This window comes from Gallus gallus, chromosome 5 (assembly GCF_016699485.2).
Source record: "Gallus gallus isolate bGalGal1 chromosome 5, bGalGal1.mat.broiler.GRCg7b, whole genome shotgun sequence".
Lineage (NCBI taxonomy): Eukaryota > Metazoa > Chordata > Aves > Galliformes > Phasianidae > Gallus > Gallus gallus.
In genome coordinates, this window is record NC_052536.1 from 51,421,813 (window position 1) to 51,440,933 (window position 19,121).

A 19,121-nucleotide genomic window follows, 5' to 3' on the forward strand; every position below is an offset into this window, starting at 1 on the left:
ATGCCTGAAATTCTCCTCATGCAAGATGTATGCTCCAGAAAGAGACACTCAGTACACTCAGTGTTCTTGCTGAGCCTCGTTTCTTTGAGCAACAGGAACTTTGGGGTGCAGTCAGCAAAACTGTCTCTAGAAAGCACGGTTCTAAAATTCAGACTCCATATTTTATTGAAAATGTCTCTTTGGTTCCTGCAAAAAGGACAGAGATGGAAAGGGGTATAATGCTGCAGCCAATCTGCATTTCGGTATGCACGCCAGTTCTGCTACACTTAATTGTTTCAAGACTCTATCCACGCTATAGATTAGACATTTGAAATTGGTAATTTGGTTTGGCTGGTTGAACGTTGAAATAGTTGCAGTAAACGAAGCCAAATGAGCTAAGGCTTTGCAGATTTTTATTTATTTATTTATTGGGATGTAGCATAAGAAATGAGTAAAAATAGCAACGAAACCAAGATGGGACAACTCTTACTTGGAGTGCTGTGAACTGCAGACTGCTGTCATGGCTGTCTGGGGGATGAGGTGTAAATCATGCATTTTATCCCTTGGCTGAACCAGCAACCCATGGGTAGCTTCAGAAGGAGAACAAGTAACAGGCAATCATATTTTTTTCCTCCTGCTCGTGGGTGAGAAAGGGAAGAACTTCAGCAGTGCCACCCATAGTGTAGCAGCACAAGGGATACAGCACGTACCTGAGGTACGTAGCATCTTTGCACATGGCTTGGTAGAAACTGGGGGCAGACTGCAGCCTTGTGCATAAGAGGTGATCAGCCAGCAGCCATATGCCGTTTCCAAGCAGACGAAGCCCAGCTCCTCTCCAGGCCCACGGCTCATGTTCTACTGCATTAGCCAGATTCCCAGCATGGGGACAAATCAACGAGGCTGCCCAGCTACCACCCCAAACCTTGGTCTGTCTACTACTAGGAACACTGGGTCTGACAATCATTTTCTACCTGCAGGACTCCTTCAGATGCTTTTGCCCATGTTACAGGTGCTGCTTTTCTGCTTTTCTCTTGCCGCTTCACTAACGGCCTTTTAAATAATCTTGAAATAAGAATTTCTAGCCCTATTAGGGGAGTATGGAGAGCAGGGTAGCACAACACCCCGTTACACCAACAGGCTCAACCTGGGAAAATTACACTGCAGTCCTTCATGAGGCTTCTGCCTGAAAAATGGCAGCCTGAATGTGACCATGGCTTGGAAGAGTCCCTGGCAGCACCTACTGTCCTGCTGCATTGAGCCCAGTGTGCTAACCACATGCATTTGCCATCTGGTGTCAGTGACTTCTGCGCCTCCATTTGGAACATTCTGCAGGAAGGTGCTTTGTGCTGTTACAGTCCTCTGTAAACATGCTTTCATCGCCCTTATTTATTTAGTGGAGACTGCAGTAGTGGGCATTAAATTTAGCTTTATATTTCCATGTCGAAAGATGTTGTGTAGAAATGCAAAATTAATGCATTAAAATTAAAAAACGACAAGATCTGAAATACTGAATTTACCCCAATGTATTACTTCAGGCATTTCTTTACTCAGAGTACTTTTGCCTGCCATGAATTGATTTAAATAGAGAAACCTTGGTTTCATTATTTCCAAAGAGAGAACTCAGGCTTTTCTCAGGTGGTAGCTCATGGCCCAATCTCACCTGCAGGGAGAATCACATCCTGGTGGTAGCTATAAGTTCAAAACTGTGAGGCTTTGGAAGCTTTCAAGTCACCTCATTTGGCAAGTTCCTGCCCATAAACAGGGCATACAACATGAATAGCTGGTGAGTAGAAAGCAGATGGTGAATATTGAGAGGGCTTGTACGTGGTTAAGTATTTTATAAAAGTTAGTAGCTCAGTAAATTTGTTTTTAAGTACAGTTTTAGTTAGCAAAATGACTTTCCCTGGCATGTTCATTTCCATATAACTAGTGTATTTCCCTGACCTGTTGATACCAAAATAAATCACGTCCGTATGCAAGCTAATAATAAATTAGTTCCCTTTTATAACGTATCCCCAAATGGAAAATTAATATCAAGTGTGGCCACTCTCCTCAAACAACAGCTTTTTCAAAAACAAGTTATTGTGTGTCTATGCATCCAAAGCTTACACTTTGCTGTATTATTAATTTACACGAACTGCAGGCTTTGATGTTGCTGGAATTTAACATTGGACTTTTACTACAACTGTTTTCTTTAATGTAAAATGTCTGTGGCATAATTCTCACTGCTAATTGCAACCTTATGATGGTACTCTGTAAAGCACAGCTAACCTCATTCACAACAACACAAGAAGGCTGGGACTGCCGCTAATGCATGCTGAGCATTTTCAATCTTGTTTTCTTTTTTTTCTTTCTTTCTTTTAACCATAAATAGAGATTATCACAATCTTAAGTACTTGGGCATTTGGGGAGAGTTTGGAACTAGATCCAGGCTTGAAGTCATGGGCCAGACCCAGCTGTGGCAGCAGAGGTTCTCTAATTTTCTGGCTGAGTTGTTTTGCTCTCAGAATTGATCCCTCAGCAGTGAAGCAAATAAACCATTAAACAAAACACGTGCTGCCCTCTTGCAGCTTTGGCTGTGATAGCATTGGTAGCACAAGAGCAATACTCCCAATACCTCGAGGTTCACTTGAAGCTCACTTGGGGAACGAAGAGCCAAGGTCCTTGTAATCTCTTGCATCTTCTTCAGAGATGCTAATAATAGAATTCAGTATTCTTTCAAATGCTGCTTGCGCTGTGCGTTCAAGTTTTTTAACTGTTTTTGTGCTAATGGTATGTTTGGTTTTATTTTTTCTTAGAGGTTTGTTGAGTGTCAAGTGCTACGACTTAATGCTGAAGCTCAGCGCTGCTAACGGAGTACCTGACCTTTCAGCATCCTCACTGGACAGCGCTAATGAAATTTCCTGGCAAGCTAATTAATACACAGCTAAGGCACCAGTCAGGTGTACCTTCAGCAGCTTAACTCTCAGCCAAGAGGATGAAGTCCTCCCGCCTGCCCTGCACTGACATCTCACTAACAATAATGGATTTGGGACCTAATCAGGCATTAAAACAGAGGATTAGTGAGCTGCAAACTGCAGGGATCACAACTCAATTTACAGTGCATGCAGGGCACTGGTAGAAATTACAAGGCATGCTTTCAATAAACGAGTGTCTAGATATCTGATAGAACAACGTGGGCAGCAAAGCCTGTTGGATTTATGGAGCTGCTCAATGATGATTTTTAGATCATCAGCAAAAAAGAGACACAGAACAGTAGCTTAATATGAAATTATAATAGAGCAAGGAGCAGTGAAGGTTAAGCATGGGTACCACAGCTGCCTGAAAGATGGTTGCAGTGGTCTGTTTTCTCAGATCACAGGTGATAAGATGTGAGAAAATGCCCTCGAGTTGCTCTAGGGGAGGTTTAGAATGAATAGCAGGAAGAATTCCTTCACGGGAAGGGTGGTGGAAAAAGCTGTCCAGGGAGGTGAAGGATTTGCTATCCCTGGAGGTGTATAAGAGATGTGTGGATGTGACACTTATGGACACAGTTTAGTGGTGGATTTGTGTTAAATGGTGGTTTTCCTTGATGATCTTAAGGGTCTTTTCTGACCTAAACGATTCTGTGATGATGGTGTTTGTCGCGTGGTTGTGAAGCAAAGCCTTCCATAACAAGTGGGCCATTCATAGCAGTTTATGAGGGCTTATGGTGGTTGTTGTGCAATGGGACTTTAAGAAGATCACTTTTATTCTCCTGAAATCTATAGACTACTGCTTGCCAGTGGTCTCATACCAGCAACTTCCATGGGGTTGCCATTATAGAGCAACCTCCTGTTTCTGCCATTAGGTTTCTGCTACATAAGAAATTGGCACACAGACTAACAAGCACTACCACTTCCTTAGTGCCCCAAGATGCAGCTCTCTGAGTTTTAAGGAGGCTAAAGGAAGAAGAGCTGGTAGATGGATAGTGGGGAAAAAATGAGATCTGATAAAAGAAATGAGGGGTTCAGCAGGTGGGATTGACAACAGAAGGGAAAGCAGCTTAAGACAGGAAAGGATTTCCATCTAGAAGTGTCAGTGGGTGATGGAGTGGTAGCAAAGAGTTGAAGACTGGCAAATAGGGAGGTGCCTACAGCACCTGGCCCTTCATATATGGCACAATGACAACCCCAGGGTGTTGCAGGACTCTGAATGGTTTGAGCCTTCTTTTGAGACGTGTTAGGCAGGTAACATCCTGGAGGTTCATGAAGTAGTGCAGCCCACATCTGTGTTTGGAAGACGGTGCATCCACGAACTGTGAGAGAGAAATGGCACTTCACTGCCTTTCCCCAGAAGACATTTAGTTTGAGCTCTTCAAAATCACTCTGAAAACCAGATTAGCCACAGAAGCATGTGCAAGGTTTGATTCAAAATGACACTGCTGGGCTGGACAAAAATGCTAAAGACAGCCATTAAACCCAGGGCACATACATTTCTTGCATGCTTAGTGTCTTTGGGAGGTGTATTATTGTTCATCTTCCACGCCTAAAGTAGTTTTCTACACTGACAGCCCATCAGTGAAATGACTTTTCTGTGGTCAGCACATAAAGCAGGTGGTCCAACACCTCTTTAACGTAGCGTGTAGAGGGGATGATTTACTTCCCTTACTCAGGAGTATCAGCATATTGCTGCGAGCATACAAGAGATAATAAGGGAGAGCTGCCACCTGCTGTTGAAAACCTTCTGGTTGATCTTTTAGCCCGGACACTGTAACTGCTGTAGGTGCCTCATTAGTGCCAGCTACTTCCATCCCACAAAGCAATATTTTGCAGGGGTTGCAGGAAACCCAGGCCCACCCAGCATTGGGGAGAAGCAGAGTTTGCCCTAAAGTGTTGTTATTCTCATTACTCAGTCAGGAAAAAGCCAAAGCATTTTATGTTTTGAAACATAAGCGAAGCTGGAAGGTATGGCAACATTTGCTGTTTCTCCAGGAGGGACTTCAGTGGAATTATGAGCTGTACTTCCAAATGAAACCACAGCTGATCAGTTAAACCAGTGCTTAGAGCTCATCTTTGTGAAAGTAAATGTTTTTCAGCTATTCTATCAAGGTTCTTTATTGCATTTTTTTTTCCCTAAAGGGCAAAAGGAAGAAAAGAAAAAGAATAACTCTGCAGTATATGTGCTAAAGTCAGATTTCCAGTAGGAATGGTGGCAGCAGAAGCTGCAGGTGAGTGTTCAGTTAATTCAGCCATCTGTAGTGGTGAAGTTTTGAATAGTGAGGTTCTGCTTTGCTTGCTGTATACATTTAAGTGTCTAAATATAAGCTTATAGTCCATGTCTGAAGCCTTTAGCACACTGATAGTTTATGTAAAGACTGTTGTTTTGTTTGATTTTTGAAGGAGTTGTGGGGTAAATCCCCAGGACTGTTGTATGTCAGACAAAATCCTGAGCCTTATCCACCAAACACATAACATGAATTATAACACTAATTCAGCTCAGTTGGGCTGAGTCAAAGGATGCTAATTCAGATGGATTGAATGGAACCCACTTTGTAGGGCGGCCACGCTTCAGATTTTAAAGTCTGCCCAAAGCACACCTGAGCAGTCTTTTTCAGGGCGATTTTGTATGTTTTTGGCTGCTTTTGCTGGAGAGAAGAGGCTGGGGTAGGTATGTCCAGCAGATGGTGCAGCCGGCTATATCCCAAAGCACTGCAGGTTTCTGGGACTTGGGGCAGCTTCTGATGCTCAGCTGCTCTTCCACTGCACTGCTCACATAACTAAAAGCAGTTTGAGCTTGGCAAGACAGAGGTAGGCTTGCAAAACCCGCAAGTCCCTTCCCCTCCAGGTGCAAAGTGTGGTACGAGGGCAGCATCGTTGTCTTCACACAGTCTGCCTGCTGCTGTGAGAAGACAAAGGTGGATGTATAAAGCTCTCCTAATGACCTCAGCAGCTGGAAAAAAATAAAGCTGAGCTCCCCTAAAACCCGGAGAGAGCTGGAACTGCTGAGGCCTGTAAAGCACAAACTTACTGTAGCGTAGGATAAGGGTGCTATCCTAACAAGTGTCAGATGCTTTGGGTCTGAATTACAGTGTCGCTGAGCTAGTCGGATTTCCGCAGGCTGCCACGGGATGGCCACGGAGGGTAAGAAATGGCTCCGAAGCAGAGAGAAAACAAAGAGAAAAAATCTTTCAGAGACCTGCCAGTAAAGTTCTTCTGGCTTTGAGTCTGGGCATCGCTCCCAAATTCAGCCTCTCGCCCTCAGATAAAGCGCTACAGCCTGAAATGAGAGTCAGATGTGTGGGAGGGGAGCATACATATCTGTGCCTGGGCTGAAAAACACACGCACCGTAATGCCTAGAAAATGCTTTTTATTTTGGGCCTCGCTCCAAAAAGCCTTTTTCCTTGCTTTTACAACCATTCTCCGTTGCTTGGGACTGCCCAGATTTTAAACCCAGTCCATTGGACAGGGAGTGCCAACACCCTGAGGGGTTTTCTCTGTGCTCTCCCTCCTGGAGAAACCTCCATCTCCTGCCAATGCTCTTCAAGATATGGGCAAGAAGGGGCAGTCCTCTCAGGCTGTGGGGTGGGGTGGCCGCAGCCGCCTGACCCACAGCTTCCAGCTTTATCCAACACAACAGGCAGGTGGAGTCCCAACCATAGCAAAGAGAGGGGAGATGGGACAGCCAAGTGTCTGGCAGGGCAAAAGGGTGGGGGAGTGCTTGGGGGGGGAAGTCCTGACAGTCAGCAGTTGGCTTATTCCTATCATTTTATCATGGGGTTATATTCCTGTGTGAGGGTGGAGTTTTGTTTGTTTGTGTTTTTCCCTAAGTCAGAGTCTTGGAATTTTGTGATTATGTGAGCATTTCAGCTTGAAAACAAACACGAATCACCGCCATCAACCTGTATGTTCTTAGCCTGCCAGCTTGGAGAAAGAAACTAGAAAACGTGAACACTTTTCTTCTTCATGCCATGTCTTTAAAATCTACCTTATGGCTCTTTGTAGGAGGTGGGAGCTGACTGCTGGCTGCAGGACAGCCGGAGGTCCCGACCCAGGGTGGCGAAGGGGGAGGCAATGGGAATGGCAGAGGACCAGGAGCACTGTGAGTGAAGGACTTGTTATCCCAGAGATACGGGAGGGAGCCATGTTGGGCTGGATGGGACCTGAGAGATCGCCCAGTTCCAAGCTGTGCCATGAGCTCCACCAGCTCAGACTGCTCATGGCCCCATACAACCCAGCCCTGGGTACCTTCAGGGCACTTGCAGCTCTCTGGGCAGCCTGTGCCAGGACCTCAGTGCCCTATGGGTGAAACATTTCTTCCTTATATTACAGTAAGGAGGGATGGGGACTTCTCAGGGCAACTGTGCTTGGGACAGCTGCAGGAGCTGAGGAAGGAGGAGAGCTCAGAGAGGGCATGGAGGACAGCTTGGATGGGAAGGAGGAGGTTGGGCAGGTCCCTGCCAACCAACTCAGCCCCTCACATAACCCTTGAACCCCCGGGGTAACGTTGCCCCCCTGCCTGGTCCATTTGCATCTGGGGCTGCCCACAGCAGGGCTGGCTGTGCCCGTGGTCACTTATGCCTTGTGCTGGGGTAAACTTGGGAAAAACCTCTGTTACTTTTCCACCTGAGGGCTATCTAACATCTGATAGTGACTGCATTTCTTCACTGAAGCTTAGCAGTGGGAAGGGTGCTGGATTTACCCAATGCAATAAATGCAGCATTGTGTGCGTAACTCACAGATGTTAAATCAATCTTCTTAAATCAGCCTTAATTGCTTAAATAGTTGGAGTGCTGTTGCTTTTCATAGTACTGAGCTGCCGGTCGGTGCCTGCGGTGCCGCGGGTCGCATTCGCCTCTTGGGTAATCTCTGGGACCTGGAAAGCCCGTGCAGACAAAAAGAGCTCTGTGTGCAGCCAGCACCAGCTGGGTGGCAGAGCTGCAGGGCTGGGTAGTGCCTAGGAGGTGTTCTTTGTGACTCCTGCACCCACTCCAGCACTCCCTGGATATCCAACAACTCCTGTTAAACATTCCCTGAAATGCTGCTACTACCATAATGCTTTTCTTGTGATGTGGGCAAAGCTGTCGGAAATTACTCCAAACTGCTGTGATTCTCAGTTGCGTGGAGCTGGAATGTGCTTGTTTTAACCTGAGCATTCTTTCTGCTGCCTTATCGGCTCGCGGTGGTCATTCCTACGCAGCCCTTATCACAGAAGTATTTACTTGCCGTTCTTTCCTTGCAGGCCAACAGCCTACACAGGAGTGAGACCGAACAACACGCGCGTGCCGACGCTGCAGGAGAGGCTGAAGGACGTCCTGCTGCAATTTAGGGGCCATTGAAGGGGTAAAATGAAGAGTTCGGTCACGTTTTAGAAACATTCCGATTTCTAATGAGGTCGAACTGAACTGCTGCTTTGGTTTGGTTTGGTTTCTCAGCACAGATTTCACCGAACGATGCCTGTGTGGGGGTGGTTTTCCAAGCCCGATGCAGAACCTGTTGCTGTCGGGAAGTCGCAGTAGCACAGACGCATCGCGCCGGGTGTGTGTGACAGAGCTGGAGGTGGGCGGTATGTCTGCTGGTGAGAACGGCTGCAACTCAAACGCAGGGACAAATGATGAAGGAATTACTCACCTCGAGGTAACGCAGCAGAGCCTCCCGGCACTGAACAGCGACAGTTGGAGCTGTGAGGGGTTTGGTGAGGGCGGCTGTACCTCCGCACCCAGCGCTTCTTGGGGGGAGTTTGAGGGCTTCAGGGAACCCTTGGGCAGATGGCAGAGATCCCATCCCAGTGCTGATGTTTTGCTGAAGTCAAAAAATGCTTCTGGTGATGGCACAGATGTGAGCAGAGGACACCGCAGTGCTGCTGCCGGTCACTTCTGTTCTGAGCCATCTCTACACAGTGCGACACAGGAGGCTTCCAGCTCTCTGAATGAGGTAAGTGTTCACAGTGAAGCGAAGACCAGAAGTGTTTGTGTTACTGCTTCCTTTAGATTTGTATCTGAATGTCTTCTCTATAGAGAATAACGCCGTGCAGGGAGAGGAACTGTGAGGCTGCTTTTTAGTTAACTTGAGTGGAGCAAAAAGCAACTTCTTTCCAGTGTGTGACAAATACTTCAGCTGTCCTGCAGGAGAGCTCTAAAGCTGCTTCTCTTCTGGGCACCAGGAATGGGTTAGCCCTTCAGAAACAGTGGGCGCTGAAGCATGTGAGGGTTAAAAGCCAGGCAAAATGAGCATAGGAAGCAAAGAGCTGGGAAGGCAGGTAACAAAAACAGAGCGGGCAGAAAGGCCGAGTTGCCCGCAAGCTTCTTGAAATAAACCAACATGAAATTGAGTTAGAAACTGACAAAAGCATTACCTTCTGTTGTGTAATACGCTGCCTGAGTAACCCAGCAGTCTTTCTGGCACTTTGGACTGATCATGGGTAGAAGTTAATATGATACAAGAAAATGAATAGCAAGTAATTTAATACCATTCCTCTTCTATCATGACATGGTGCATTCTCTTGTACAGTGTTGGAACTAAAATCTGAATGCTTACTAAGTTGATTGTTCAGCATAAGGGTTCCACCTTGCTGAAATTGATGTGTTTTAATGTTTCCCAGGCACAGGTGAGCATGCTGACAAAAGGAAAATGAAAGGAAATACTAACAAAATGGCCAGGCTTCATTATTATGAATTTTATGAATTAAAGCATGAAAAACAAGGAGAGCAGTCAACTCAGGCTTTCACAGAGCTAACAGCACTTCAGAGCTCGCAGCTTATGGTCTGTCAGATCAGCTTTAACACGGAGGGAGCAGAGTTTGTGGCACCAGGCTTCCCTGTCCCCTTGGCTGGGAGCTTTGCCTTTTGCAGAGGCTTTACTCAGGAAGGCTCAGTGCTGAGCGTGGGGTGAGCTGTCTGGCATTGGTAGAACAGAGATCACAACATACCTGGTGATGAGTTGCTGGTATGCATAAACAGAAGTTAAATTCTAAGGTTGGAATTTCAGATATGCAGTCTTATGCTGAAAAAGCAGAGTATGCGGCGACCAGGGCAGAAATATAACAGATCGTATGGTTTCTCTCTTAGAAGTTGTACATATTAATCTCATTGAAGCCTTTGCTTTAATTTTTTTTTTGTGTGTGTTTATTAAAGTCAAAAGGAAATATGTAGCATGAGCTGAAACTTTAGGCAGAGTTAACATACTTACGGTGTCTTTTTTTTCCTTAGGGTAGAGAAGCAGCTGCAGTGCTGCTGGAGCTTTCTGTGGGAGTAGAACACACATGTAGTTTGCCATTCATCCCTGTGCTTTTTGTACTGTTTGTTTGAGATCATAAACTCCTCAGGTTGGGGCGCAGTCCTTCCGTGTGGTCAATAGAGGAAGGTTGGAAGGGACCTAGAGATCATCTGAGGTCAGAGGTCTGACCTATTGCTGCTTACATGGGAGGAGAGGCCGACTCCCACGACTGAGCAACAAAATCATTTTAAAGTATTGTGATACTTTGGGCAAGATTTGGAGGGTTTTATCCAGGAGTCTTTGAGTGTCTCTGCAGTCACCCACCAGGAAAGGCAGTCCATTAATGGCTGGATTTCATGGATGGCAGTGTGGGGTACACTGTACTTCTCAGAAGCACAGAACCCTCTGCCAGCTCTGCTGACTGTGCGTGGCCTCAGTACTTCCACTATTCACTGCATCTGTCTGAGTTCAGTATAATGAAACTGGAAATATCTCAATTTATTTCAGTCATTTGAATTCCAATTAAACCAACCTCTGTCAAAGTAGCCACCATGTATGTTTTTCAGATCAGATTGTTGATTGCTAGGCAAGGAAAACGAGCTGGCTGGGTTCATTCTCCAGTTTCCACACAGCATCTCTGCTCCTGGACTGCAGTCACGCTGCAGGGTGTTAAATGCAATTAAGTACTTTGATTTAGAAAACTTGAATATCTCCTTATTTGTAGGAATAAAGCTTCTGGATTAGATGGCACGACGACATCCCTTTAGGATAGGATATCAGTTATGCACGTTTTCCCTTGCTTGTGCACCTCCTGCTCCTTGGATAACCCTGTTACTTCCACTTGTCCTGTTTGCATGAGTTTGGATTACTCATGGCCGTGTCCGTCCTGCAAACCTCCTTACCACTGCTGGAAGAGGAATGAGTTTGTAAATCAGACCAAACTTCTTAATGTAAGCTGGAAAAATATTTGGTGCAGATGTGAGCATCCAGATACATAGTGACCAAAGCTTTTATGTGGACTTGTACAGTGCAAGTATTTATTGGTAACTGTGAGTTACCTTACACTTGGTTGCATTAGCTGTGGTAGAAATACTGTTAGCAAAATAAGCTTTGAGTTGATGTGTGAGCATACGTTGGTTTTGGCCTGGACTGAATTTCTTGAGCAGCAGTCTTGACTGCTAGTAGGAAAAGCAGTCCGTAACGTAGCAGCTGTGAAGTTACAGAGGAAGGTTCATCAGAAACTCTTGGATTCTTGCTTTTCCTCCTCTAATCGTAAGTAAATACTCAAAGCACTGAACTCTGGGCTCGGTGTCATTAATATTAACACAGATTTTAAATACAGTTAACAATGCAATCTGTGGAAACGTTGTTCTGTCGTGAACTGTGGGGTTGCCCTGTGTAGCACATGGAATGAAACTCTCTCTTTTTTTCTAGGCAGACCACTGCTATGAGGGTATATTTAAGTTGGGCTTTCCAGAAGTCTTTGTATTGCAGTCCAGTGAGAGCATAAGGAGCCTGGATCAAGTACTTGGTGTGAATAATGAAGATGCTGGGATTTCCAAACTTAGGAATAATCAACTTTGGTAATGAGTTTAGTCAGGAAAACAAAAATTCCTCAGTAATCAAGCAATTACGTTGTTTATTTCATAATTTAAACATTTGTGGTACTGGAAACAGACTTCAGAACCATTTTAATCACTGTGCTCCTTCGGTGTTCAGATCTTACCAATTATGTATTGTGTTGGTCAAGGAAATGGGTTATGTTTCAGCCATGGGAAAGCAAGTTAGAGGATATATCAGGAGTACGAATTTCTGCTCAGAGTTTTTCCTGTTGTCGGTGCTCCTTCTTATGACTCAGCTTCTGGAATGCCAGAGCAGCCAGCAGGCAGCCTGTTCTTCCTGTTTGCTTGTCCTTGCTTTACAACACATCTGACTCAATTCTCCACCATCTGAAGCAGGAGCGTTGCTGCTCCTCCTGCTGACAACCCACGCCTTTTTTCCCCTCCCCACCTCTCCCACTTTTTACATTAAACTAGATTTTCATCAGAAGCTGTGGTGCATCCAGCTTCTTCCCTGGGGTTGTGTTAATGGCAATTAGTATCACTTAGCTTACACTCGCTGGAATGATCTCTCTTTTATAGTATGTATGTGTCCAGAGCAGGTACCAGCAAGTGAAACAGTAGCAAGCTGCAGCAGTGAAGTATGACTGACATGGAGGAGAAAGGTCGGAGGGACGGATGGACGGATTATGCAGAGTAGAAAAAGAGTAGGGCTGAACTCTGTACCCACATGTTACAGAAGCGATTGATTAGTATGAACTGTGGGCAAGTAACCAACTCTGACATATGCTTCTAATGCACTTCTTCTCTGAGAAGGCTCAGCATACAGTTATGTTGGCTGTTTCCATTAATTATCATGCAAATTTATGAGCGGATTGGCTTGATACTTTGAACGAATGTAGGAATAGCTTTAAGATAAACTGTGTTTTAAAACAAGGTAGGCTGGTACACAACTGTATGTACAGAAGGAATTACATATGTCTACTGGAAACTTTGTATGCCATCTAACCTCAACTTGTGTTTTCTTTCCTAGCATTGATTCTGGAAACATATGGAGAACCCTTAGAGACTTGGATAATACCCCCAGATTAAGACATCCCTGGAGTAAATCTCATTGCCAAGCAAGCCTGCTGAGTGTTCTTGGAATAGATGCAAATCGAACGGTAATTGAACAAAGGTCTGCCAGTATGCCAGTATAAACCTTTGGTTACAGGTTGGATTTCATGCAACCTATACATGTAGACACATGAGGAACGAGATCTGGATGAGTCCAAAGCTTCTTTAAAGGTCTCACGTTCTCTCATCATTGTGTGTCAGTAAGGATGAAATTGTGTAGGGATCAAATTTTGATCATCTTTACACTGAGGTCTCAGTTATGTGGCACCCTGTTGCATTAGATAGTATGTTCAGCTTCAGGTATAAACATAGAAATAGCTTTCAGATGTGTGTGGAGTGGATGGTTTTCTTTCTTTCCTCAGAGCATGAAAAAGATGTCGTCCTCTCATATCTTTCTGTTAAGTGAAAATTGGATTTGAATCAGTGAGGCTGCTAAAGTAATCACTGGGTGTTTTCATTGCATATGAACTGGAAGTGTGTTTCACTTCCCTTTTCCTCAGAAGATTCCATCTGTTTTTGCAAGACTTGAGAGGAATATGTTTTAAATTGAAAGGAGAACAAACTATCAATATTGAAAATCTCAAATGTCTCAGTTTAATCTCTTCTTTTGAGAAGATAAAGGCATGGGGGATGGCTTAGTATTCGACCCGGTTATTTAGATGGCATGAATCAGTTGTTTGTGCTTCTCAGAGTAACTATTCCAGTTGATGATTTCATTGCCGTGATGTGGTGCTGTGTGCAATTCTGAATTGCAGGAGCTGTCATCCAGCAGGAGGAAATGGGAGATGTTTCTCCAGCGCTGTAACTTCCCCTTCTGTCCTTTCCTTGCCCATCGAGACGTTTGCATTGCGCTGCTTTTAACAATACTGATTTCTCAGATATTTTCTAGTTCAGGCTAGGGCTGATTTGCATTCAGAAATAGTTTAATTTTGAAATTGCAATCCTTAAATTTAAAGCCATGATTTGGTTTGCATGTATGGGCCTCTTTTAGCCAAAGAATTTTTTCAGTGCCAGGGGAACGTGGCAAATACAGCTTCAGAAAGTGGAGTTTGGTGTTTGCTGTTATTTGAGAGGAAGCTTTTCTTTAGGTTAAGATCAGATAGTCACTAGTAAAGGAAAAGTAAATTTTGCTTTCTTAGGCCTTTCTGGAGAGCCAGGATGACATTACTGAGGAGTCAAATGCTAAAGATAATGAGGACTTCAGATTTGATGGATTCAGTATTAATAACTGCAAAGCACTGATCCAGACCAAGGTAAGAACTGCTCTAAACATAAGTACTTGAGGGAAGCATACAGCATATTTTACGTGTTCATCTGTGCTGTAGTCAGCTGTTAGAGCATATGTGCTGGCTCAACAACTTGGTCCTGATAGGATTGTATGTTATGTATGGTTGTAACTCACTCATCAAAACCCATTTGAGAGCTTCAGAAAAGGTAAAACATAACATTCCAAATGCAAAGCAATATCAGGATGCTGAAATGCGAGGTGATTTGCTAAGCAACCTGGACCGCTGGTCAAACTATTTACTGGGTGGAAGGGAGCAACAATACCTAAGATACAGTCAGAGTGTATGTCAGAAGATGACAGAAGAAAATCAGTGTGTTAAAGGATCAGCATGATGAACACTGAGAGACACCTGTGGCTTGCTCCTGAGAGGCACTGTAAGGGAGACACAAGAAGCAAAGTTCATAGTAAAGAAATTGCATTCAGACTTGCATTTCACATATTCAGAGAGATTCAGATTTGGTTTCTCCACTATGGGGGAAAACAGGAACGATCTAAAGAGGAAGGTAGAACTGATGTTAACAATTACAGGGATATTTTTAAGTTCTGTTACAGAACATAAAGAGAAACAAAAGTGGGAATTACTGTCTGTTCATTTGCCTTCAGTCAGACAGGCATTTATAGGCTCAGTTTCCTTCATGCAGTGCAACCTGGAAGGACAATTCTGCCATACTGCATTTCTTTTAAAAAAATTAACTGAATCAGCTGCATTCTGTTTTTAGCAAAGTGTTTGGGATCAGGATTCTAACACAAATTCTCATCTTCCAATGAGAATAAACTTAAGCAACTGCTGTCGTTTGTGCAGTTTGAGGCACATTTTCATCGCAAGGTTTTATTCCATTTACTGCTCTGGATGCTTTATGCTGTTCTGTACTCAGGAGATGCCAGATTGGGGGATTCAGAAAGGAAATCAAAGGAGACCTTTGCGTGTATTCCTTCCTAATTCAGCTCTGCAGGGACGCGTGCTTGGAACTGTGTTAAATACAGAGGCAGAGTTTAGGAAAAGAAGTGATTCAAGGTGAATTCAGGAGGAGTAAAAGTAGAAAGATTCATGATACAACGTTAAGGCAAATAGACTTAGCAGCCACACAGTGGCTTCTGAAGGGTAAGAGCGAGCCTTGCTGCTTGGTGTCTCACTGAGGTTGCTAGCCCTAATTTGGAAGCAAGTTAATTCATACAGTGAAATCTTTTCCATTTACTTTCCTAGTTGTGCCCTTCTTAAAAATGTTTTGTTTTTTTTTTTCCTTTATGCTGATTTTATGAAGTCTGTCTTAAAATTAGACTGAAATACGGTAAGAGATTAAGTGAATGTAGCACAGAAAACATTAACCTGCTTTTAATTTTTCCCTCAGCTCCCTGTATTGCCAGATTCCAGGCAGGATCAGCTTTTCACCTGTAACCTCTTTTTGAAAACCACGTCATCAAATGGGAACGTGCAATACAGAACAATCCCAAGGAAGAAGCACATTTTCAGTACACCCAACCTGAACATGAAATTTTTCAACAGCGATGTTTGTTGAACCAAATGCACTTTTTGTTGTCCTTCTTTTTGAACTGAATGCGTTTTCTTACTGGCTTAGTGCTGGTGACTGCAGACGTTCATTAGGAAAGTGACTATTACTGTACAGGAGGTACCTAAAGCCACGTTATTAGAAGGAATTTATCCCATCTAGTTGTGAAGTCAAAGGGTGTAATTTTGTCCTGCGAGGTTTTGCTGCTGATTCATCTTTCTTAGAGTAAATCCAGCTGCAATCACACTTTAAAGACCCTCTGATGTGCTGCTCTTTGGAATTACTGACCTTTCAGGCCTTAAAGCCTCTGATGAAAAACCTGGTTTCCCTGCCAAAACCTGAACACACCTCAAGACGCCATCTCTTTTATTTGCTCCAATCTGAATCGGCTGAGATCTGCTGCTTTGCCACTGCTTAGCATGATGAAAGATGAAATGAGCCTTCTGCAACCCGTGGCTTTCGTTGGGTTTAAGAAGGTAGAGCTTTCTGTGTGGTAAGACAGGTAGAGTCAATGGCGCGATCGGATTCAAAATGTTTTGTCCTGGCATTGGTTTCTAACTGAAATAAATTGCATCTCTGAAGCTGATTGTGTCAGGACCTCTTGGATTCGTAGAGCAAACCATCACCTTCATAGAGCAAACCCTCCCTGTTCAGCAAGGCAATTACAGTTGCTCTAACTTAGTACTGCATGTGATACCTCAGTGCTATTGGCACGAAACAAACCGTACAGCGGTCCTCAGTGAACAGTAACAGAGCCTTTGGAAAAGTGCTGTTTGAAAGCAGGCAGCTCAGCAGTTTCCTCTCCTCTCCACAGGAGTTGTGCAGGGCTGGGCTGAAGGCTCCACGTGAATTCAGGAGCAGGGTGAACTTTTCCACCTAACAGTGCATTTGAAATCAGTTTGAATTTCCCCCGTAAGTCTTTCAGAGCACTTAGAGGTGTATTCAATGCGCTGTGATAACCGACTCAGTAAAGACCAAATTGCCCATAAGTTAAGAATGTAAATCTGAGGCTGGTATTGAAATCAATTATAAGAATAAAATCTCATTTTTATTATTTCAGAGAAGCAGGGCCCTGAAGAGGGGCCCCGAGAGGGCATTTTTTAGCGTGTTAATGTTATCTTTCTTTAGGCTTTGCTTTCACTGACGTTAGATCAGTGTATCAAAGAATTTTTCACCATTCCCCCCAGGGGAAGGGTGAACACTTAACGCCTCAGCCACAGAAGCCGCTCTCGCAGCCCCCTCTAAGGGACTGGGAGAGGGAAGTTTCAGGCCTGTGTTAATTTGATTCAGCATGGAAAAGACTACTGGGCTTCCAAAGACGATGGTCTCTGTGTTTCAGCTTTTTCCTTTTTTGGATAGCTGCTCTGGGCCACCTGAATACTGCTGCATGTGACAGTTGAGAGGAGATCTGTGACTCCTGTCTTCAGTCCAAGCTCATTTACTCGAAGAAAAGGACTCACAGATAGGAATTTGTAAAGCAATTCAATTCAGCATCAGGACCAGGGAGTCCTGGCTGCCTGCATCAGAACTGGGACACAGTCTATTTGGCGGATACTCACATAGAAAGGGAGACAGGCCTCTCCAAACTTGCTAGTGGATCATTTTCAGCTGTAGGCCAGCCTTGCCTTCTATTCTTATCTTTGGAAACAAGGGGTGACGGAAAACCCTACGAGGCGTTCTGCACAAATAGTCACTGTTCATTTCCTTTTGTCATTTCCTTGTTGCCTTCCTGGGCACGAAGCCAAGCCTGCTAACAATCGCCACTCACCAACTCTTGAAATACACAATTGTATGAAGTAGGAGCAGGTGTTCCTTCTGTGAGAATGGTACAGGGAGAAAAGCTTTGCAGCTTAGCGTGTTTTAAGCTATGAATTTCATCACTTCCAATCTTACTTTTGAGCTCCCAGCTGTGAAATACTTCAGTTTTGATGAACTAAACTTGTCACTGTACTCTGTGTTTGTGGAAGGTAAATACCACAGAGCTTGGCCTTTGCTCATGGTTTTGAAAAGATGAAAACTAAAGCAAGGTGAGAGTTTTACACCACAGCTGGGCAGAAATGTATTTTTCTTCCTATTTGAAACTAGAGGGAAAATTTATCCATAGAACAAAGATCTATGAAGTTCAAATGGGAGATGTGGTTGAATGGTTCCTCTATAGAAGGAACGTAGCGTACAGTTTTGAGTAAAATAGAACAAAAAAAAACCCAATCCCATTGTGAGAGACTGAAAACATTTCAATGGTACTCTGTTCAAAGTGTAATCTCTTAGGGACCCTATTCCAACAATCAATCCTTAAGAGCTGAACAGAGCAGAGGCATGGTTTTGGGAGGTTCTGTCTTTGAAGCATCATATTCCTACTTGTAGACCTTATTTTTAGAAGTCCAAATTAAAATACATATCATTTGATAAAATCAACAGCAATCCAGACCGCAGTATGAGCACACCTGTGAGTATACTACCTGAGTATTCCTGAGCACACTGCAGACCCTCCATTTGTTAGGCATATGAATTTTCAAGAAGCTTTAGATGCTGACCTTGATCGCTATAGATTTGCCTTCATATGAGGGGTGCTCCTGCCCCCTGACCAGCCCTGAGGCCCTACTCTAAACTCACTCCAATATGCTGCAGAGGGTCAGAGGTGAACACAGACTACAGCGTTTATAATATACAGCATTTATAGACTGATCTTAAAAGTGAACGTGGGAGCACCCCAGCAGTACTTACTTCTACTCCAGTTAAAACAGAAGAGAAAATCTGACTACAAACAAGCTGCATTCAAATTAAACATCAAAACTCCTAAGCCACTGTGGTTTACCTTGATAGAGTAGAGGGGGAAAACAAAGAAAAAAAGGCAAAAAGGCAAAAAAAAAAACCCCATCCAGCTCAGCTTGAGTGCCAAAGCACAGTCCAGCACAGTGCTCTCTGGGTCCTAATAAGGAAAAAATGTATGGAATGAAGGTTGCAGGTTTTTTTTCCCCCTCTTTTCACTGAAGGCAAGATACTGATGAATACTAGGATATTAGGTAAATACCCAAAAGCCAAACAACTGCCCACTCCCACAAATGCTTGGCTTAATAATACATACTTCATTGACACAGCATTGCATCTTAATAGCTTAACTCTCCTAATACTGGTTTTTAATAGCTCAAAATTAGTTTGGGAACTAATTATAACTCAATTTCCTCACAGAACTCATGCACAGGTTACTTTCTTGTGTGTACTTCCCTCTTGTGTGAGCTGGAAATTACCCTTGTTACAGCTCCCAGTACACAGAACATTGACCCAATCAGAGCACTACAAGCATTGCCTACACCTCCCCTGCCAGCCATGCTATACCAGCACTGTGGATCATGTTGAAGTCAGATCCTTCAGAGTGGCTAAAACTGAGGCAAGCAAATAGAGAAACCTCACACACTACGTTTAAAGTCTCAGCATGATCTGATTCCCTCATTATTTCCTTAATACGCTGCACTACTGTACCTTCACGAAGGCAGCTTT

The 19,121-nt window shown here is 44.0% G+C and overlaps 1 protein-coding gene across 3 annotated transcripts; it reads left to right on the top strand.

Annotated features, from left to right (window-relative positions):
- Positions 1-8,183: 8,183 nt before the first annotated feature.
- Positions 8,184-16,204, top strand: CLBA1 (clathrin binding box of aftiphilin containing 1). Of its 3 annotated transcripts, none has more exons than XM_025150883.3 (6): positions 8,184-8,280; positions 8,373-8,871; positions 11,587-11,735; positions 12,745-12,874; positions 13,967-14,080; positions 15,465-16,204. In XM_025150883.3, exons 2-6 carry the CDS (start codon positions 8,422-8,424, stop codon positions 15,630-15,632), a joined length of 1,011 nt encoding a protein of 336 aa, XP_025006651.2. In that variant the 5' UTR covers positions 8,184-8,280; positions 8,373-8,421; the 3' UTR covers positions 15,633-16,204. The 3 variants fall into 3 exon arrangements, with proteins under 3 accessions (XP_025006651.2, XP_004936472.2, XP_025006653.2); XM_004936415.5 differs by having other exon boundaries at positions 8,378-8,871; XM_025150885.3 differs by having other exon boundaries at positions 12,745-12,888; positions 15,465-15,492.
- Positions 16,205-19,121: the final 2,917 nt, after the last annotated feature.